Source organism: Ischnura elegans (genome assembly GCF_921293095.1).
Source record: "Ischnura elegans chromosome 13 unlocalized genomic scaffold, ioIscEleg1.1 SUPER_13_unloc_2, whole genome shotgun sequence".
Taxonomy (NCBI): domain Eukaryota; kingdom Metazoa; phylum Arthropoda; class Insecta; order Odonata; family Coenagrionidae; genus Ischnura; species Ischnura elegans.
In genome coordinates this window covers 801,098-818,605 of record NW_025791658.1, presented here as the reverse complement: position 1 = coordinate 818,605, position 17,508 = coordinate 801,098, and the positions used below count along the sequence as shown (strand labels likewise).

The window sequence follows — 17,508 nt, the reverse complement described above, 5'->3', positions numbered from 1 at the left end:
CTGACGGGACCGGAGGGTTGGTACGAAGTATGGAGGTTTACGATGTAAAGAGGTTCACTACATAGAGGTTTTACTGTATAAGCTTTAACTTAAATCCCATAAACAGTATTGCATTTGGCCCTGAAACTTCCTTAGATCCAGTGTAACACACCCATCAAGTCATCACAAATCCAAGTGACCTGAAGAATTTAGGAAATCTAAATAAAATTGTGTTAAATAAATTATAAACATTATAAAAATATTGCCATCAAATGCCTGCTAAGCAAAATAATTAAACTACATGACTTACAAATATCAAAGTAATAAAATTAAGAAATAAACTTTTTCCAACAAACATTAAAACTGAAAAAAATATTATATCAATTTTCAATGCCTCGTCGCGAATCATTGAATAAGTTACACAAAGAGCTTCTGCTCTGCATTTGCGCACAAATTCGACGATATTTTCCTCTAATTCTTTGAATCTGCCGCATCGAGACCCCCGAAATGACTTCCGCGATGTATTAGCGCTTTGCAAGCGCTGTGAATACTATGATTTACGGCGTATTCTGCAACGGCTATTTTTAAATTGGCATCGAAACTCCGTCTTTGATGGCCTCTAATCTGCTGCAGGAATCTTTCTACTTGATACATCACCTCACTGTTGAACGTAAAATTATTTTTAATACAGAAAATATCGCGGAAATAATTGCGAAACGTTATGTGACGTAATTAATCGATCCTACTTACCCTGGCGAATTGAATATATTCCTCAATAAATTGATCACACTTTCGATGCTGAGTCGCTGGATTTCGATCAAATGCAGTAATGCCGGCGCTTCTTGTTTAAAGTCGTCGATTATTGCGCCTTTTCAGAAAAAAATGCATCACCTATGGCGCATTCTTGTTCTGTGAAGGCGGTAAAGGCAGTGGTTGTAAACACGAACCGCACGGACGTATAGTAGCTACGGATGCAATGAAATGCTAAATCGTCACGAAAGGTTCACTTTATCTGTTTATTTTTCGCAATTATTTAAATCGTGTAACTATTAAATGAGCGACGGGTACATATACTATTGATTCAATTCCAGTGTTCGATTAATGTAATGATAGTGTGTGTTTAGTTTTGATTTAATTATTTACTGTTTTGCGTCATTAAGTGATCAGTGTCGATTGAATTATTCTAACAATACTTTTCCAAGAAAAATTAATGGCTACCCGATGGATTCCGTGAAAACGCATATTCGATATGCTATTTGAATCGGAAGAATCGTATCTTTACAACATTTGTGGTAAAAATTGTCTAAATTTCCGGTAAAACGTGGCAGTATTTAACACTCCGGGAGTGGCGCGCGGTCTCTGAGACCGCGCACCTGCTTTGCGGTCTACAACTTTTTTGTTAGAATACAAATGTGGATATCCTTTCGTTAATTTGTCTATCTTGGGAACTTCTTTCCTGTTGATTAGAGAGATTTAGCCTAAAATGTATACTTTGTGCATAAAACATAGTTGCGGTCTCAGAGACCCGCGCCACTTCTAATGCCATTCTTCGACTGCCTGACGCCGTAACTGACATAGTGCTCTTTCTCCGTTTCATTACTTTGCATACATTTGATTACGACAGGCATGTGTTCTTCTGTGCGCTTTACGAGGTTTGTTAGTCATTCCACGGTGGGTTTTCATTGAATACACACGCTATACGAGAGTAGCTCCCTCATCAGGTACCCGCTGAATTGACTTTTGCTGTGTCGCCCATCATTCTGCTGGTTTATTACCTTCACTATTAGAATTTTTTGTATTATTGTGTCTTGATAAGGTTTAGAATTATACATTATATATTTTGAACGTTTTTTGATAACATACAGTGTTTAAAGAAAATTAATTCCCCAAGGCCGTACTCTTTGATGGGCAGATTGCTAAAGGGGGGTAATTGCAAACGGGAGGTAATGGCAAGATAAGACACTAACTGAACATACAAACGTGAAACTCACACACGCACCTCGCGGATTTGCTCAAGGGAACAAATTACCGCGTGGGACACACGCACTCACGCACTCAGGTTTGTGGAGCCCTCGCTCACGACAGTGACCGTCACACACACAAAAGAAAAAGACAAAATAAAAACACGCTCTCAGTCACGCACCTCGCGGATTTGCTCAAGGGAACAAATGACCGCGATGGACACACTCACTCACGCACTCAGGTTTGTGGAGCCCTCGCTCACGACAGTGACCGTCACACACACGGGAGTTGGGAAGGTAGAAGGGTAAAAGTGCCCAAGAAGTATCTCCTGACACCAGGTGTTTCTCCTGCCAAGCAGGCCTCCTCAAAGGAGAATGTTCAAAACTATTGCAATCTTGAGCGTAGTAATGCTCGTAGATGGAGAGGTTGATGTAATTGGTCGAACGTCAAGGGTTGGGGGAGGTGAGTAGCCAATACTAAGGAGGGTCAAGAATTGCGGAGGTGGGGGGAGGAGTGGGGGTAAGGAAGTCGTTGGGATAAGGAAAAAAGGGGGGAAATGGAAAATTACGGAGCGGTTGGAAGAAAGCCGTTATTAGATGTTTTGTGTTTTGAAATCAGGGAAAAAAGGCAAGATGTTGCTGGACCTTGGTCACTGTTCATGGTTTTGCCTTGGTGTTTTTGTATGTGTATAGATTCGTAAAAGTCTAATAAATGGTCAGGGGCGTGTTTTATAAGGCTGACAAAAAAAACCAATGGATCCTCTATTGAAGTTTGTAGACTCCTCACCAGTGAATTCAGATTTAGATTTCTGCTTAGATGCCTTCGATTTGATGACAAAAAAACGAGAGTAGATAGGTTCAAATCTGACAAGCTCTCTCGAATCACACAAGTGTTTGATAATTTTGTTTCCAAATCCCAGAAAGGTGTTTCACCAACATAAATACGGCATCAAAATAGAAGCAGTTGCATTCGCTGAAACATTTTATGTGATGAACATGAAGGTTTACGTCGGCACGCAGCCTGAAGGGCCATACAGATGCAGCAACAAACCTGTTGATTTGGTTCCTGTCTTTGTAAATGCATCTTAGGTTCAGGCAGAAATGTAGTGACAGATAATTGGTTTACCAGTTTCGAATTGATGACCACTATGCTCTCTGAACATAAGACAACAATGATTGGAGCATTGCGGAAAAACAAAAGACAGGTTCCTGTTGAGTTTCTCAATTCTCGAGATCTTGCAGTGCATTCTTCATTGTTTGGTTTTCATAAAGAAATTACTCTGGTTTCATATGTTCCCAAACGGAATAAGGCAGTTCTTTTGTTGTCGAGTATTCACCATGATAAGAAAAATAGATTCAAAAACAAATAAGCCAACCATTATCATGGATTACAACAGAGGAAAAATGGATTACAATAGAGAAAAAATAAGTTCATATAACTGTCAAAGAGAAACACAAGTTTAAGAAACACAAATCGTTGGCCAGTTGTGATTTTTTACACTCTTCTAAATGTAGCTACCAAAAACTCATAGATTATATTTGAGGCTAACAAAAATAAAAATATTTTGAGAAAGGTATATATTGAAGAATTGGCCTATAAACTTATAGACAGTCAACTTCGTTATCGACAGGCATGCCTAAGTATTCCAAAACTTATACGACTACGAATACAAACCATGCTGAAAATTCCTCCTGAGCAGGATTCAGTGTCAGCACTCCGAGTTTCTGGACGTTGTAGTTTCTGCGATAGTTCCAAAAATAGAAAGACTCGATACGCATGCCACTTGTGCAGAAAATTCATGTGCCTTGAGCATATAAACTCTGTTTGTAATAACTGTGTGATAGGGAACATAAATTCTGACGACCTTCATTAGTGAAAGTCAATGCATATCCCACGTAGTCAGATTTGATGCAAAAAAATAATATATTCAAATACCTTGTCTTTCCAGAATATTTTGTATTTGTCTTTTTCCATTTGTACATGTAAAAATATAGCTGTCAATTTATTCAATGGTTGGTTATATTTGATACATATTAGTGCCTGTATGTCTAACCAAATTATTGGAAAGATGGAAAGCTGAATTTTTTTTGTAACAATGTATATGCTTGAGTATGTATTATGTTTCACTGAGAATTATACAACTCTTTTATTGAAAAATATTAAATATTATTATCGCTATAAAAAATTAATGCATTTCACTTTTTGCGGGCGATTGAATTTGTTTTTATTTTCTTCAAAAAGAAAAATAATTTACCTAAAAAGCAATCAAATAGTGAAAAAATATATAAATAAAACCTCTAGAAAAATAAATAATGATGAAGAACAATAAGCTACTTCTATAAATAGGGAACTAATCCTGTACAAAATATGCGGTCTCACAGACCGCGCGCCACTAGCCAAGTTACAAAAAGGTGCGCCACTCCCGGAGTGTTAATAATATCTCTGATTATAATCCTCATAAATATACTCAAATAGAAAGACTACGAGAACATTAGCCATTATGCCGTTATTTATAACTTTATGGTCACCTTTAGTAAGCTAAACTGGATTACACTCGATTATAGTCCCCCCCCTTACTTTTCCACGGCCATTTTTGGAAAAAAAGGGGGGACTATATTCGGAGATATACAGTATGAATAGGTTGCTGACTTACGTATATGATGAAAATTACAAGAAACAGGTTAGTTTCCTTCATCAAAGAAAACGAAAGGCATTGATTGTGATTCGTTACCCACCATTAGTGTATTCATAATGCACAAATTATTTGGTTTTAAAAAATCCCAGTTTAGACAAATGTTAATGGTCAATTTTTATCCTCATTTGAAAAAGGCCAGATTGGCACCCATGCGATGCCACCCCACGTGACGTCACAGGGACCTAGTTTCTATACGATTAGATAGGAGTTTTACATCGTCTGAGGTTACCAATGCATGCATGAGACACAGAGCTCAGGGAAACATCTCTTAATAATCAATTATTAAAACTGCCTATTGTCAGACAGTTTCCTTATTTTGATAAGGTATTAATAATCCTTTTTTAAGCCAGGCGGTACCTACTAGCATGGTACTCTGATACATGCTAGCAGCCTGCATCACAGTGGCGCACATACCCTCGCCTCAAGGTCACCTCACTTGCGGCAGTGGGAACCAGAATGACGTCAAACGGGATTTTCCTAGTATTCATACTTATCCGTCACATTTTCGCACGCTTGAAAATTTTCACTTTTCATTTAATCGGGAAAAATAGTTATTGTCATTGAAAAATTTAAAAGCATGAAATGCATACTCCAGGATTAATAATCTTTCGATTTAGGCAATAAAAAAACAACAGGAAACCACCCTATTAAAGTGAAAGTTGAGATTGTTCATGTTTTTCAATTATTCGCGCCGCATCTCCCCATAATTAGCCTGGATAATCGGGATTGTACTGTACATAATTATTTTTTCTTTCATTTTGTAATATATTAAGCAGCATTCTGTGACATTGATGTTTAATGTAAATCTGCATATTTTTTGTAATATTTTTGACTCTATTTTATCTATAATAATGTATGTTCCAAAGGGACAAACTTGACCCAGAATAATAAATTTTATTTTCTAATTCTATAAATATAACTTATTTTATGGACACAGCTCTACAACAAACTTCCCTCACAAATGAAATATTTAACACAGACAAGGTTTTCAAGGATAAATTGAAGGTATTTCTCATCTCTAAATTATACTACTCATTTAACGAATTTCTATGTGATGAGAACTTGTAAATGTTTAAGTCTTTTGTATTAACAATCATTCCCACTGTATTTGATTTTACTCTTTTACTATTATTTCATGAATATTATAAATTTTTGATATATCTAACCCATTGCAGGCATTACCATATTACTGGTGATGGTTCAACCATTTTATATTGAGTTCAACAGATTCAGGCTTCAATTGGTGGAAGTTAGACATATTCAAATAAATAAAAGATTGTAGCACTTTTCCACTAGAATTTTTAATGCGTACCACGCGTTTCGGCTCACTGAGCCATCATCTGGTACAAGACACTTCAAAACATGTGAAAATCCCTTTTATACCCTTGAGAAAGGAGGGGGGGGTAGGTGAGGATTTAACATCTTTGAGGATGTGTGATGGGAACGGGTGTACAGAGTAGAGACAGTGGGAAAAGATACAAGTACGGGATGTGGGGAACCCGCGTTGGAGGGAGGGTTCTAGTCATAACTGTAAAATGACGACACGTGCGGAAGAACCATAGCAAAACGGGAGGGGGTGTTGAGAAGAGTGAAAAAAAACTGGTTTAGGGTAAAAAGAGGCCGCGTGTCTTTTGAAAGTGAGAGGAGTAAGTAGCGACATAGGAAAAGAGGCGGGTGAGGAGTCCCTTTGGGTTAGCTAAGAATATACTTTATATTGATGTGCCGTATATCTGAATCGATGTACCTACTCATTGTTCTCTGATCCTTTGGCAAATAAAGTGTTCTATTTCTATTCTATGACCACACTGACCATGAGAGGCATGAAGTTGTTTGGTCCCATTGGCTGGAGGAACACGTTCCCCTGAATGCCAGATGGATTTGTCAGCACCAGAGCCTTCTGCTTGATGGCGAACTGCGGAGGGACGGGATTGGCACCGGCAACAGGCGTCGACTTCATCAGGAAGTGCTGACTTCTCACCTATTGGAAACAATAATTAATAATGATCATTAACTCATTAAAAACAAGTCACATACGGGTGTATGCCGCGTGTCGTAATGGTGATTGCCCTGACGTTTTGCGACCGACTGCTGGTCACTTTTTCAAGGGAATAATTTTGGATTCGGTTTATTGCTGCCTTTTTTGGTATTTCAGGTGAAAGGGGTGGGCGGAGGGTGTGAGGACTGGATGGGGAAGATGACGAAATGTTGCGGATGACTGCGTTCCAAGTACTGCTGATTCTAAATCCGGTGTCTCTGTTATAGTTGTTCTTGTTCTTCTTTATCGCTAATATGAAGATTTTTGCTACTGAAAATTATATTGGTGTCAAAACCTGCGGCTTAAAAAATTCGAACGAGTGTGTTCATAGTTGGACTAAATGGTGGATAGAAGAAATCGGAAATGCTTATAAGTGAAGAGCGCTGAAGAAGAGGTCGAGAGGAAGGAGCACGCTCCCTCCCCTCCGTATTTCAAGCTACGAGGCTATGAGCGAAGGAGCAAGGGAAGAACATGTTCGATCTTGCATGTGACGTCGTTGCCTTCAAAGTGAAGGGGCAAAGGCGCAGTAATGTGATATATGCAGTAGGGTGGGTCAGAAAAAGGTTTTTTTTTCCTGATCAAATTTGCCCTATGCGGGAAAGTTGCGAAATGATATAAGGATCTCGTACACAAAATTTTTTTCAAATCGGTTAATATTAACCACTGCCGCCCGAGCTCTAAAGTTTAAAATTTTGCAAAAAGTCAGGCTGATTTCAGAATCAAACGGCTATGAAGACGAATTTTATGAAAATATGGGATATTGGATAATATCAAAGAGTGGATACATGTTTATAGTTTATAAAAATGAAATTTGAAGTTTATTTGACAAAATCTATGGTTCAAACAATGTCTATGAATTAACAACAAAATATTAGTATAGACCACCCGCACAACACTACTCATTTTTGCCTACGCTTCTAAAATTGCACTTTGGGGGCTGAATTGCAGGTAAAATAATATTTATTCGATTGAATTTAATTTTTTAGCAAATAAGTCATCATATGGTACAAAATAATCCCACAAAAAGTAATAATAAGGTAAATTATTTAAAATTAGCATCAATCATTATGACGAATAACGTACCTGTGGAGCTATTTTCAACAAAGAATTCAGCAAAGGCTGAGAAAGAACAGAACCTGAACACCAAGCATTTCACTAACTGGCTCTCTGCCAGTTTCGTGAATAAATTACCCAGAACTCACCACGAGAAAGAGGCTACCATCGAGTTCCACCCGTGTCCCCCCAGCCAACCTTTCGAAGGACACGATTGCGTAAGCACATCAATTACTCTGACAAAATTATACTGTGATTTTTTTTCTTCGAATTTTGACTGAATTTCTATGTCTCTTATGCACGATAATGTCCATGAATTGGCACCGTCCAGCAAGAGAAAGGTGAGGGGGAAAGGATAGCAAGGGAGGGGGGAGACAGTTTGACTAAAAAGGTGCGTAATAGGGAAGGTCTTCGAAGGAGGGGGGACTAGGGATTATGTAAATCAGTGGATTGGTAAGGTAAGAAGAGAAGTCATTGGAACCAGGATAGGAGCAGGTGTTGGCGAAGGTCAGAAATTAAAAACATTAAAAACATCCATGCATTCACAGAGCGGGCAGGAATATTCAGGTTTAAAAGAGGCGATTGGGTAGAACACACTTCATCGTTACAAAGATTATGCGGGCTATTAACAATTTCAAATTTCTCGCAAAAGTCCAGCTTTTGCCCTTTCTCTATGTAATGTAAAATATCAAAATCAAAGTTACTAAAATGTTTACAATGATTCGAATGTTTAGCAAAACATGATTTTTTGTCATTATTGATAAAACTATTCCTGTGTTCAATCACTCGATACACAGTATATATAGAACTTGGAAAGCCAAATTGGTACCTTGATAATGGCACTGCGTGTCGAAACCGGGTCGGTACTTCAATAAATAACATTGTGTGGAAGTTTACCTTTTTGTTTTATTCTCATGGATATAAAATATTTCCACCAGATATCGCCGGATACTGTGAATTATGTAGTTTTAATGTAGTGCTGTCATTTAAGAGAAGAACAGTAACATCCCCATTCTATCTGTCGTTTAAGTAATCCTTATTGCAAGGAGTGGAATAAATGTAACATTCAAAAAATGTTACTCTTCTTCCACTAACACGCTGGGCCGTGCTCGCCTGGTTCTCGTTTCCACCATCCATGGCGCTGTCCTCTCACAACTCAAGTCTTCTATATTTAAAAAAATATATTTACTTTTTGTTTATTATTATTGTTTACTAATTGTTTGCTTTTTATTTTATTGTTTACAATGGATTTTCACAAAGTTATGCCTGAAACAATCGAGTTTACATTTAATAATACCTAAACACTGTTATTTTCCCCTTTTCATAAGAAATAAAAGAGTTAAGCATCAAAAAGTAGCTGGGGAAAATATTATTGGTTCCAATTTTTGATAAAAACTCTTTTGAGTGGAGGGAATATAATATTATATGACTTATTATAGTAAATATATAAATAAAACAAGAACTTTTGTTTTTCCCCCCATTCTAAGACAGAATTAAGTGTACCATTATCTAAATATTTTCAAGGGATTTTTTCAACTTTCTTAGTTATAAATTTTTATTTTTATTTCCCGAAAAATGAGATTTGGGAATATATTCAATAAGTGAATAATTCCACGCCATCACGCTTAGTTCTTCCGATGCTATGAATGATAGATGGCTATAGGAGAATACAATTTAATCTAATAAATCACTATTGATGTTGACATTACCTTCAATTTGCCAGCACCGTCTACTGGAGGCTTGCTCTGTCCGCTTTGCAAAGTGCCTGGATTGGTCGATACGCCAGCGCCAGGACTCCCTCGCCCATTCATCGTCTTTGATGGTGGCGATGAGTCTTTCCTCCTGACCCTCTTGCCTGCGCCACTGCTATCCGGGGACTGGAGCTCCATCTCCTCTGGATTGATCACCTCACCTTCACCCGTCGACTCAATCGCATCATCATCCACAGGCTCCGCCTTGACGACAACCTATGATGATAACACATAATACAGTAAAACCTCTATGTAGTGAACCTCTTTACATCATAAACATCCATACTTCCCCTAAACCTCATACCACCCCTATGGTCCCGTCTGATTTACATGTAAATTTACAGGCAAACCTCTGTAATGAACCTCTTTATACAGTGAAACCTACACTTATCATACCAAGGATATACCCCCGAGATGGCCTAATTACCTCCACTTTGTACTGAGACAACTAGAGACAATTAATGCAGCCTCGATTACATACATGGAATGACATTTTCAGCAATAAATGTTTCACTTTTTTTTCTTATATACCTTTAATACAGTGCAACCTCGATAAAACGACACCCCACGGTGCACCAATAAACACTTGCTATAGTGAATTGTCGCTTTACTGGAGGTGGAGCAAATAATAGCCAATATACCTGTTACGAACAGTTATACAGGAACAGGAGTGGTGCGGCGACAGATAAATTTCTATCCGATAAACGTAAGTATAAATCCAGACGAAAGGTGATGTTTTTTTGCATCACTATATTTCCTTACTCAAACAACGACTTACTATTCAAACAATTTATAAGCCCCGCACTGAATAAAAATGCAAAGCATTGTTATGTCAATCATTATGCCTATGCACAACCGACGAGGCCATTTTACTATGCACTCAATTAGTGCATTTACGTAATCATTCAATTATTTTGGTATTCTCCACTGAAAATTCAAAAATTAACTAATAAAACAGTATCGTGGTTATTTAATGCCTCCAATGTTTCCATTGGTGTATGTTTATTGTTCCTGTACATTAAGCGGCAGTGAAGTGAAATAACGTATTGCATTTGTTTCTGTAGTCGAAAACGGTGGAACGTTGCATAACGTTTCTGCCTTGGAAGACTTTTTCTATCAGATAATGTAATATTTTCATTATCTACAGTAAAAGGTTTGCTAAGCTTGAAAAATGATGTGACTAAAATTGCCGTTGTTAAAAAAAAGTTCCTTTTTGAGTGTTACGCTTGCGACGTCTTTGAAATAATTCACCGAGTTTACCACGGCACTGCAAACGAGAGTTCTTTGAGTTCTTCCAGCGGCCACCAGGGGATGCTCGGCTACCCACGTGACGGAAGAGAGCGCCAGTACGACTCCGACCACTGACGTGAATAGTTCACCCTTGTGAATCCGCAACGGAGAATAAATACGTCCATCCGGACAATTCACGCTGAGTATCATTGCATCGTACATCCTACATCATCGCTAAGGCGCACTACATACCTTTAGAGGCATCATTGCAAAAAATACCTCGTACTGCAAGGATTTTGTCGGGGGGTAGGATGTAAAAAAAGTTCCGTTTCGTCTATGTTATATCACGCGGGGAATGCTCCTTAAGATACTTATGATAGGAGTCCTTTCTTCCACGACTTCGGGTTTACACCGCAGGCATCACCAGCAATTATGAGGGGAGATAACGCTTTGGTGCTTCGCTTTAGTATAATCAACCTTCCGCACTCTTGAAATTCTCGATTCGCAATCTATCCCTGAAATACTCCGATTTAGGCTTAGGCGTAGCCCCTTTCTCAGAAGTTCCCGCCGATTGGAGTGGGCAAAACCACCCGAACAAAGCTCCTTATAACTCTTCATCGTCTGCATTCCTTGGGCGCTTTTGTTTTTTTTTTAATTGTGAGGAGCGAATAGGAGGATAAATTAATTGCGACACTCTCATATTACTCCTTTATTTTTATTTTCTCGCTTAGACATGTTTGGTGTATTTTTGGCCATGGTGTCTGCCATCAAATGCTTTCTATTCATGCAACTCATGGACGTGCGGTTATGCTGAAGACAGCTCTCTGCCGCACGGGGAACAAAAGAAGATCAAGCATTCATGAATGCTAATGCCACAATATTTTCACCAAAATTAACTACTTATTTATCGAACGACAGTTTACCACATAAATTTGAGATTGAGCACTCCATTAACTTCATTTCTAACAGACCGCTAGCAATTACAGAGATTAAGGAGTCTTGATGTAAGTTTTTCCGGCGGTGAAACCCTCGCTACGGCAAGAGCCAACACCAAAAGGGCCTGGTAAAAACGAATTTTTTAACACGCTTATTAAAGGGTCAATCGACGGTGCATCGGCTATCTCTCGTAATAGCGGGGGTGTCGCTATAGCCCGTACTCGCTTTAACGAGGTTCCACTGTATGTTGTAATTTTCACGTTAACCATTAGTTTTGGCCAGTTTGATCAATATGAGAGCAAACCTTAGAGTAAATAAGAAAAAAAATATCAAATTTTCCCAATCATTTAAAGTGACTATTGAATTGAGAGACATCACATTATTTTCTATAGAATCATGGTAAAAATCATGCGATAGCGCTCGCTTTCTGTAATTATTAAATAATAAACATATGTTCAATGATGCATGCATGTTTGTTTAAACACATAAATATAATGGTTTAAAATACAGTAGTGCCTTTCATTTCTGAAGGATATGAAAAAATGGTGCCTATCACTGAAATCTCTCTATAGTGAACCTCCAATACATCAAATTGCCCAAATTTTGGTCCCCTCCATTACGATGTAAAGAGGTTTTACTGTAATTAGTGATACGTGTAAATGGCATATGCGATAAATGCGATATTGATGCAATACAGGAGAATAAATCAGGATTCCCTCCTTACCTAAAATTCATGGCTTTTTTCCAGATTTTTACAGTCTTAATGTCATCAAATTCATGGTCTGGTAATTATAATATGCCATTTTAGGACGTAACAATCATCGGCCGTACATTAACTTACAATTAAAAAAAAAGACACCTTGAATGCAAACGCAGCAATGAAAGTAGATATTTGAATATGACGTCAAAAATAACTTATGACCAACTTAAAAACACCCCCTTAAAAAACCGATTCCCTCCCAGCACGCAGGGATGATGAGACAGGGATGCCAACCTGCCAGGAATTCAACACCCTACCTTTCCCTCAACTCACATCAACCGGGAACAAAGTCATGGATAGAGAGAGAGGGAGCACGCTTGCCAACCACTTGAAAATAATCCACAGGGTTCCCCCTCTAACTAAATTGTAAAATTCACGATTTTTTCCAGGTTTTCACGGTCTAAATTTCGCCAATTCCACAGTCTGCAGATAATGAATTTTAGGCAGAAACATTGATCACGTAACAACCACCGGCCGTACGTTCATTAAAAATTTAACAAACGCGACAAGATGCCGTGAATACAAATACAGCTATGAAAGCATTATCCCTCATGACGTCACCTATCGATATCCAAATTCAGGTCCGGCTAAAGGTAGTGGAGGAAGCAGGTTGAAGGGAAGTGAAGAGGTGTCTGATTTCTTGCCAGGATTAATGAACACTATGGTTACAGGTCTTCCAAACACAGCCTTAACCCCGTAACGCCACAATAGGGTGGTTTCCTATTATTTTTTTATTGCCTAAATCGAAAGATTATTACTCCTGGAGTACATATTTCACGCTTTTAGATTTTTAAATGACGATATCTACTTTTCGCAATTAAATGAAAAGTGAAAAATTTCAAGCGCGCGAAAACGCGACGCGTAAGTAGGAATGATGGGAAAAAGTCCGTGCGACGCATTTCTGGTCCCCCCTCCCGCCTTGTGAGGTGACCTTGATCGAGGCTCTGAACGCTGATAGGATGCAGGATGCTAGCGGGTAGCTGAGTACCTTGCTGGCTGTTAGCACTTGGTTTAAAAAAGGTTTATTAATACCTTATCAAACGAAGAAAACTTTCCGACCTTAGCCAGTTTCAATAGGTGATTATTAAGAGATGTTTCCCTGAGCTCTGTGCCTCATGTGCATTGGTAATCTCAGACGATGTAAAACTCCTATCTACTCCTATGGAAACTAGGTCCCTGTGACGTCACGTGGAGTGGCATCGCATGGGCGCCAATATGGCCTTTTTCAATTGCGGTTGAAATTGACCATTGACATTCGTCTAAACTGGTACTTCTAAAACCAAATAATTTGTATATTTTGAATACACTAAATGTGGGTGACAAATCGCAATCAATGCCATTCGTTTTCTTTGATGAAGGAAACTACCCTATTAAAAAGTTTCTGCAATTTTTGTGGTAATCATGTATCTAAGGGCCGTATTCTTAGTCGACCCTGTGGGGCCTACCGACCCTGGATACGTCATCAGCCCCTAGATAAACCGATCTCACCCTACAGACGCCAAATCAAGCCCTACATATGGCCGTTTTTGGAACTAAAGGGACTCTACTTGATGTAGGGTACCTGAACCAACCCCACACCCTACAAGAACATGGGGGCCAACTATCGTCTGCTGATCACTTCGATTAAAGAATCTACATTACAATGGATATTAAGGGAGACAACCTCACAGAAGCCATTTTAAAATGTACATTAACACAGCGGAAATGTAATAATACTACCACTTTATAACCACCAAGTTAAATAAATTATAAAATTGACTGAACTAATAAAAACAATATAGAGGTATACATTAACTTGTTTCTACGAATATATAATAATATTTTTCACATTTGGCACTTGGTATACTTTTAGGAACCTAATACTTCCTTTAAGTATAACCATAGAAAAAATATTTTCATGCCACTATTTGCCACATAATGAACTTAACCTCGGAAGGTGAAAGCGAATGACGAACCTTGATGATGCAACGTAAGTTCCCACGTCAATGCTCATATTTGCTCCGTACTTATTACTATCTTGTACAGACCGCTTTTGAAGTAATTTAAAGACAATTAGGTTCTAATTTTGGCTCGATATAAGAGTATTTGTAGCGATAATTAAGGTACCGGCATGACCTGGCGGACGACACGTATTGTTTATTTACTTTGAGCCGTTACCCTAACAATACGTCCAAAAATTACTGGACGTTTTATCTTAGTTTCATAGTTAGTTCCCACATGTGGCGTCACCAGAGTGGAAAACTGGCGCTGCACCATCAAGTACATCATCTCAGAGAACTTGACGACGGAATCACCCCCAACCACTTATGCAGGGTCGACTGAGAAACGCATGTAGGGGTCTTTTGTTATGTAGGGACGGATAGGTAGGGTCGACTAAGAATACGGCCCTAAATGTCAATGAAATTCTGAGTCATTAGGTGCAAAATTTAATCTTTTACCACCAATAGTTATGCCAAGCAATAATAATAGGAAAAATGGAGGGAGCAAGGTGCCAGTGAAGTGAAGAGGTGTCTCAATTTTCGCCCGCATTAATGAACTCTTTCGCAACCAGTCTTCTGACTTCAGTACAGGCTTGAGAACAATGTGTTGTCATGGCACATGGACCGATAATTGTGCTTCAAATATACTTGTGCACATAAATGCGTGGACAGAGTGTGTGCGTGACTGACCTTGAAATACAATCGACATATTGATTTTTGCGAAAGATCCACAGTGAAAAATCATCCGCCTTGACCGGGATTTGAACCTGGATCCCCCGTTTTCCGGTCGAGTGCTTCAGCCAGTTAATCTTTTCCCTACCGTACACGTATATATACGTGTGGACGTTTCCTGACCCGGGAGACGACGGGCGTATATGTACGTGTGAGATTTTCCCGGTCAAGAAAACGAAGCCCGTATATATACGTTTTCTAGCTCCCCCCCTTTTAGGACGGTCGTGGGTTTACAACTTCTTTGTCTCCGGACCCAACGCTTCGGGGTTTAGGATTAACCCTCGGAATCCGGGAGCAGGTACCCGTACCCCTCGTCCTTTATAACCCCTCTTAGCGGTAAGGGACAGCGGTCATTCAATTGTTTATCCAGTCAATTTTCAAAATAAATATTTGTTCATTTCTCAAAAAATATACACTAAGAATTGAATTATTTGTCTTTTGAGCTGCGTTTACAATTTTTAAACGAAATTCTACGACAAATATTAACTTATATCTCGAGTTATGTAGAAACATCAACATGGAAATTGTTGCTGCGTTAAATGCGTTAATAATGGCCTTAGAACTTCGCTTAAAATTTTACAATGCTCATAAAAAAATGAGGAATTCAATTCAAAGTCTGTAATTTACGTGCAAGCAACAATTATCCATTTGCTAAATACATATAAGCAATGCATAAGTTGACCGCGAACCAATGCCGCAGGTATGGTCGTAAACCCGGAAAGGATGGAGCACAACTACTCTCGGAGTCCGAGATAATGCGAAGTCCCTACGTGGAGGGGTCGAAAAAGGTTCAGCGAGACCCTTCTTAACGAATGTCCTCTAAAAGTGCTCCGTACCACGAGAAAGAAGAGTCTCTTGGGGCTCGGTACCGCAGTCATGCTAAGACGAAAACGCCGCGGTCTCGAAAGGGTTAAGCTACCAAGGCATCATTCTTCCCTGTGGATATTTGCAGACAATACCAGACAAGGTGTTGCTGGACTGCAGGGCATATGATGCCACTAGCAGTCCAAGTCGTGCGCATAGTGCCACAACCGGAGAGCAGGCCCAGACATAGAACGCATAGAGGTGTTCCGGACATAGAACGCATAGAGGTGTTCGCTCTTGACTAGTTTTTAAATATTGATTTTTCTTTTGGCCCATCAATCGTAGTTCTAAAGTCAAGTTCGAGAGATTTTTGAAGTTTTTATGACGAAATTCACCGCTTTTTCCACGTTTTTTCCCGGGCATTCAAAATTCACGGCTTATACACGGTTTTAAGGTTTTCATGGTAGGGTGGGAAACCTGTAAATGCGGCATAGGTGCGATGACTGGACTTTTATGATATTTAAGCCTTTTTATGATATTAAAATAATTAATTATTTTGTGGTAATCAAATAATAAAAATTTATGTTATTTCTGATATTTAAATTTGCCTTTTCAGACCGGCCGAATTTGAGATACGTGTTGTAAGAATTTAGGCATCAATATTTGCCTTTTCAATGGCAAAATTCATAAACTGAGTGCCCAGCCTACCCCTCGCTGCACCACAGGACGTTTCGGGCCTCACTGCTTCATAGATTACACTTCATAGATCACTGGTTACATATATTTTCATCGGCAGCTAATAGAAAGGTTGAGAGAGAACCCTGATAGATTCTGCGTTGTTAAGAAAATATTTCTCGCCATCTGCCGAGAAAAAACTGAGTTAAGCATTGCTGCACTCCACACAATCTGAACACCAGTTAGCATCGTGGATGCAGAGAGGTTTTTCGGCCAGTACAATCTAGTTTGACTGACATACGAAAACAGCTGAAGGAAGAAAGTGTTGAAACTTGTTCAGTGTTGTAGTTCAACTACTGTAAATGTTATGCAAGCCACCTATTTACAGTGGAACCTCGTTAAAACGAGTACTGGCTATAGCGAGACCCCCGCTATTACGAGAGATAGCCGATGCACCGTCAATTGATCCTATAAAAAGCATGTTAAAAATTTCGTTTTTACGAGGCCCTTTTGGTGTTGGCTCTCGCCATAGCGAGGGTTTCACCGCCGGAAAAACTTACACCAAGACTCCTTAATATCTGTAATTGCTAGCGATCTGTTAGAAATGAAGTTAATGGAGTGCTCAGTCTCAAATTTATGTGGTAAACTGTCGTTCGATAAATAAGTAGTTAATTTTGGTGAAAATATTGCGGCATTAGCATTCGCGAATGCTTGATCTTTTGTTCCTCGGGCGGCAGAAAGCAGTCTTCAGCATACCCGCACGTCCATGAGTTGCATGAATAGAAAGCATTTGATGGAACACACCACGGCCAAAAAGACACCAAACACGTCTAAGCGAGAAAATAAAAATAAAGGAGTAATATGAGGTATATTGGCTATTATTTGCACCACCTCCGGTAAAGCGACAATTCGCTATA

At 39.0% G+C, this 17,508-nt stretch overlaps 1 protein-coding gene across 1 annotated transcript in view; it reads right to left on the bottom strand.

The window, feature by feature from the left end:
• The window catches only part of LOC124172734 (zinc finger protein 282-like), a 63,559-nt gene that overhangs the window by 21,717 nt on the left and 24,334 nt on the right, over positions 1-17,508 (bottom strand). The window contains exons 4-5 of the mRNA XM_046552204.1: positions 9,434-9,691; positions 6,447-6,614 (exon numbers count right to left, since the gene is read on the bottom strand). Coding sequence (XP_046408160.1) covers positions 6,447-6,614; positions 9,434-9,691 — 426 coding nt within the window. The remainder of the gene's footprint in view (positions 1-6,446; positions 6,615-9,433; positions 9,692-17,508) is intronic.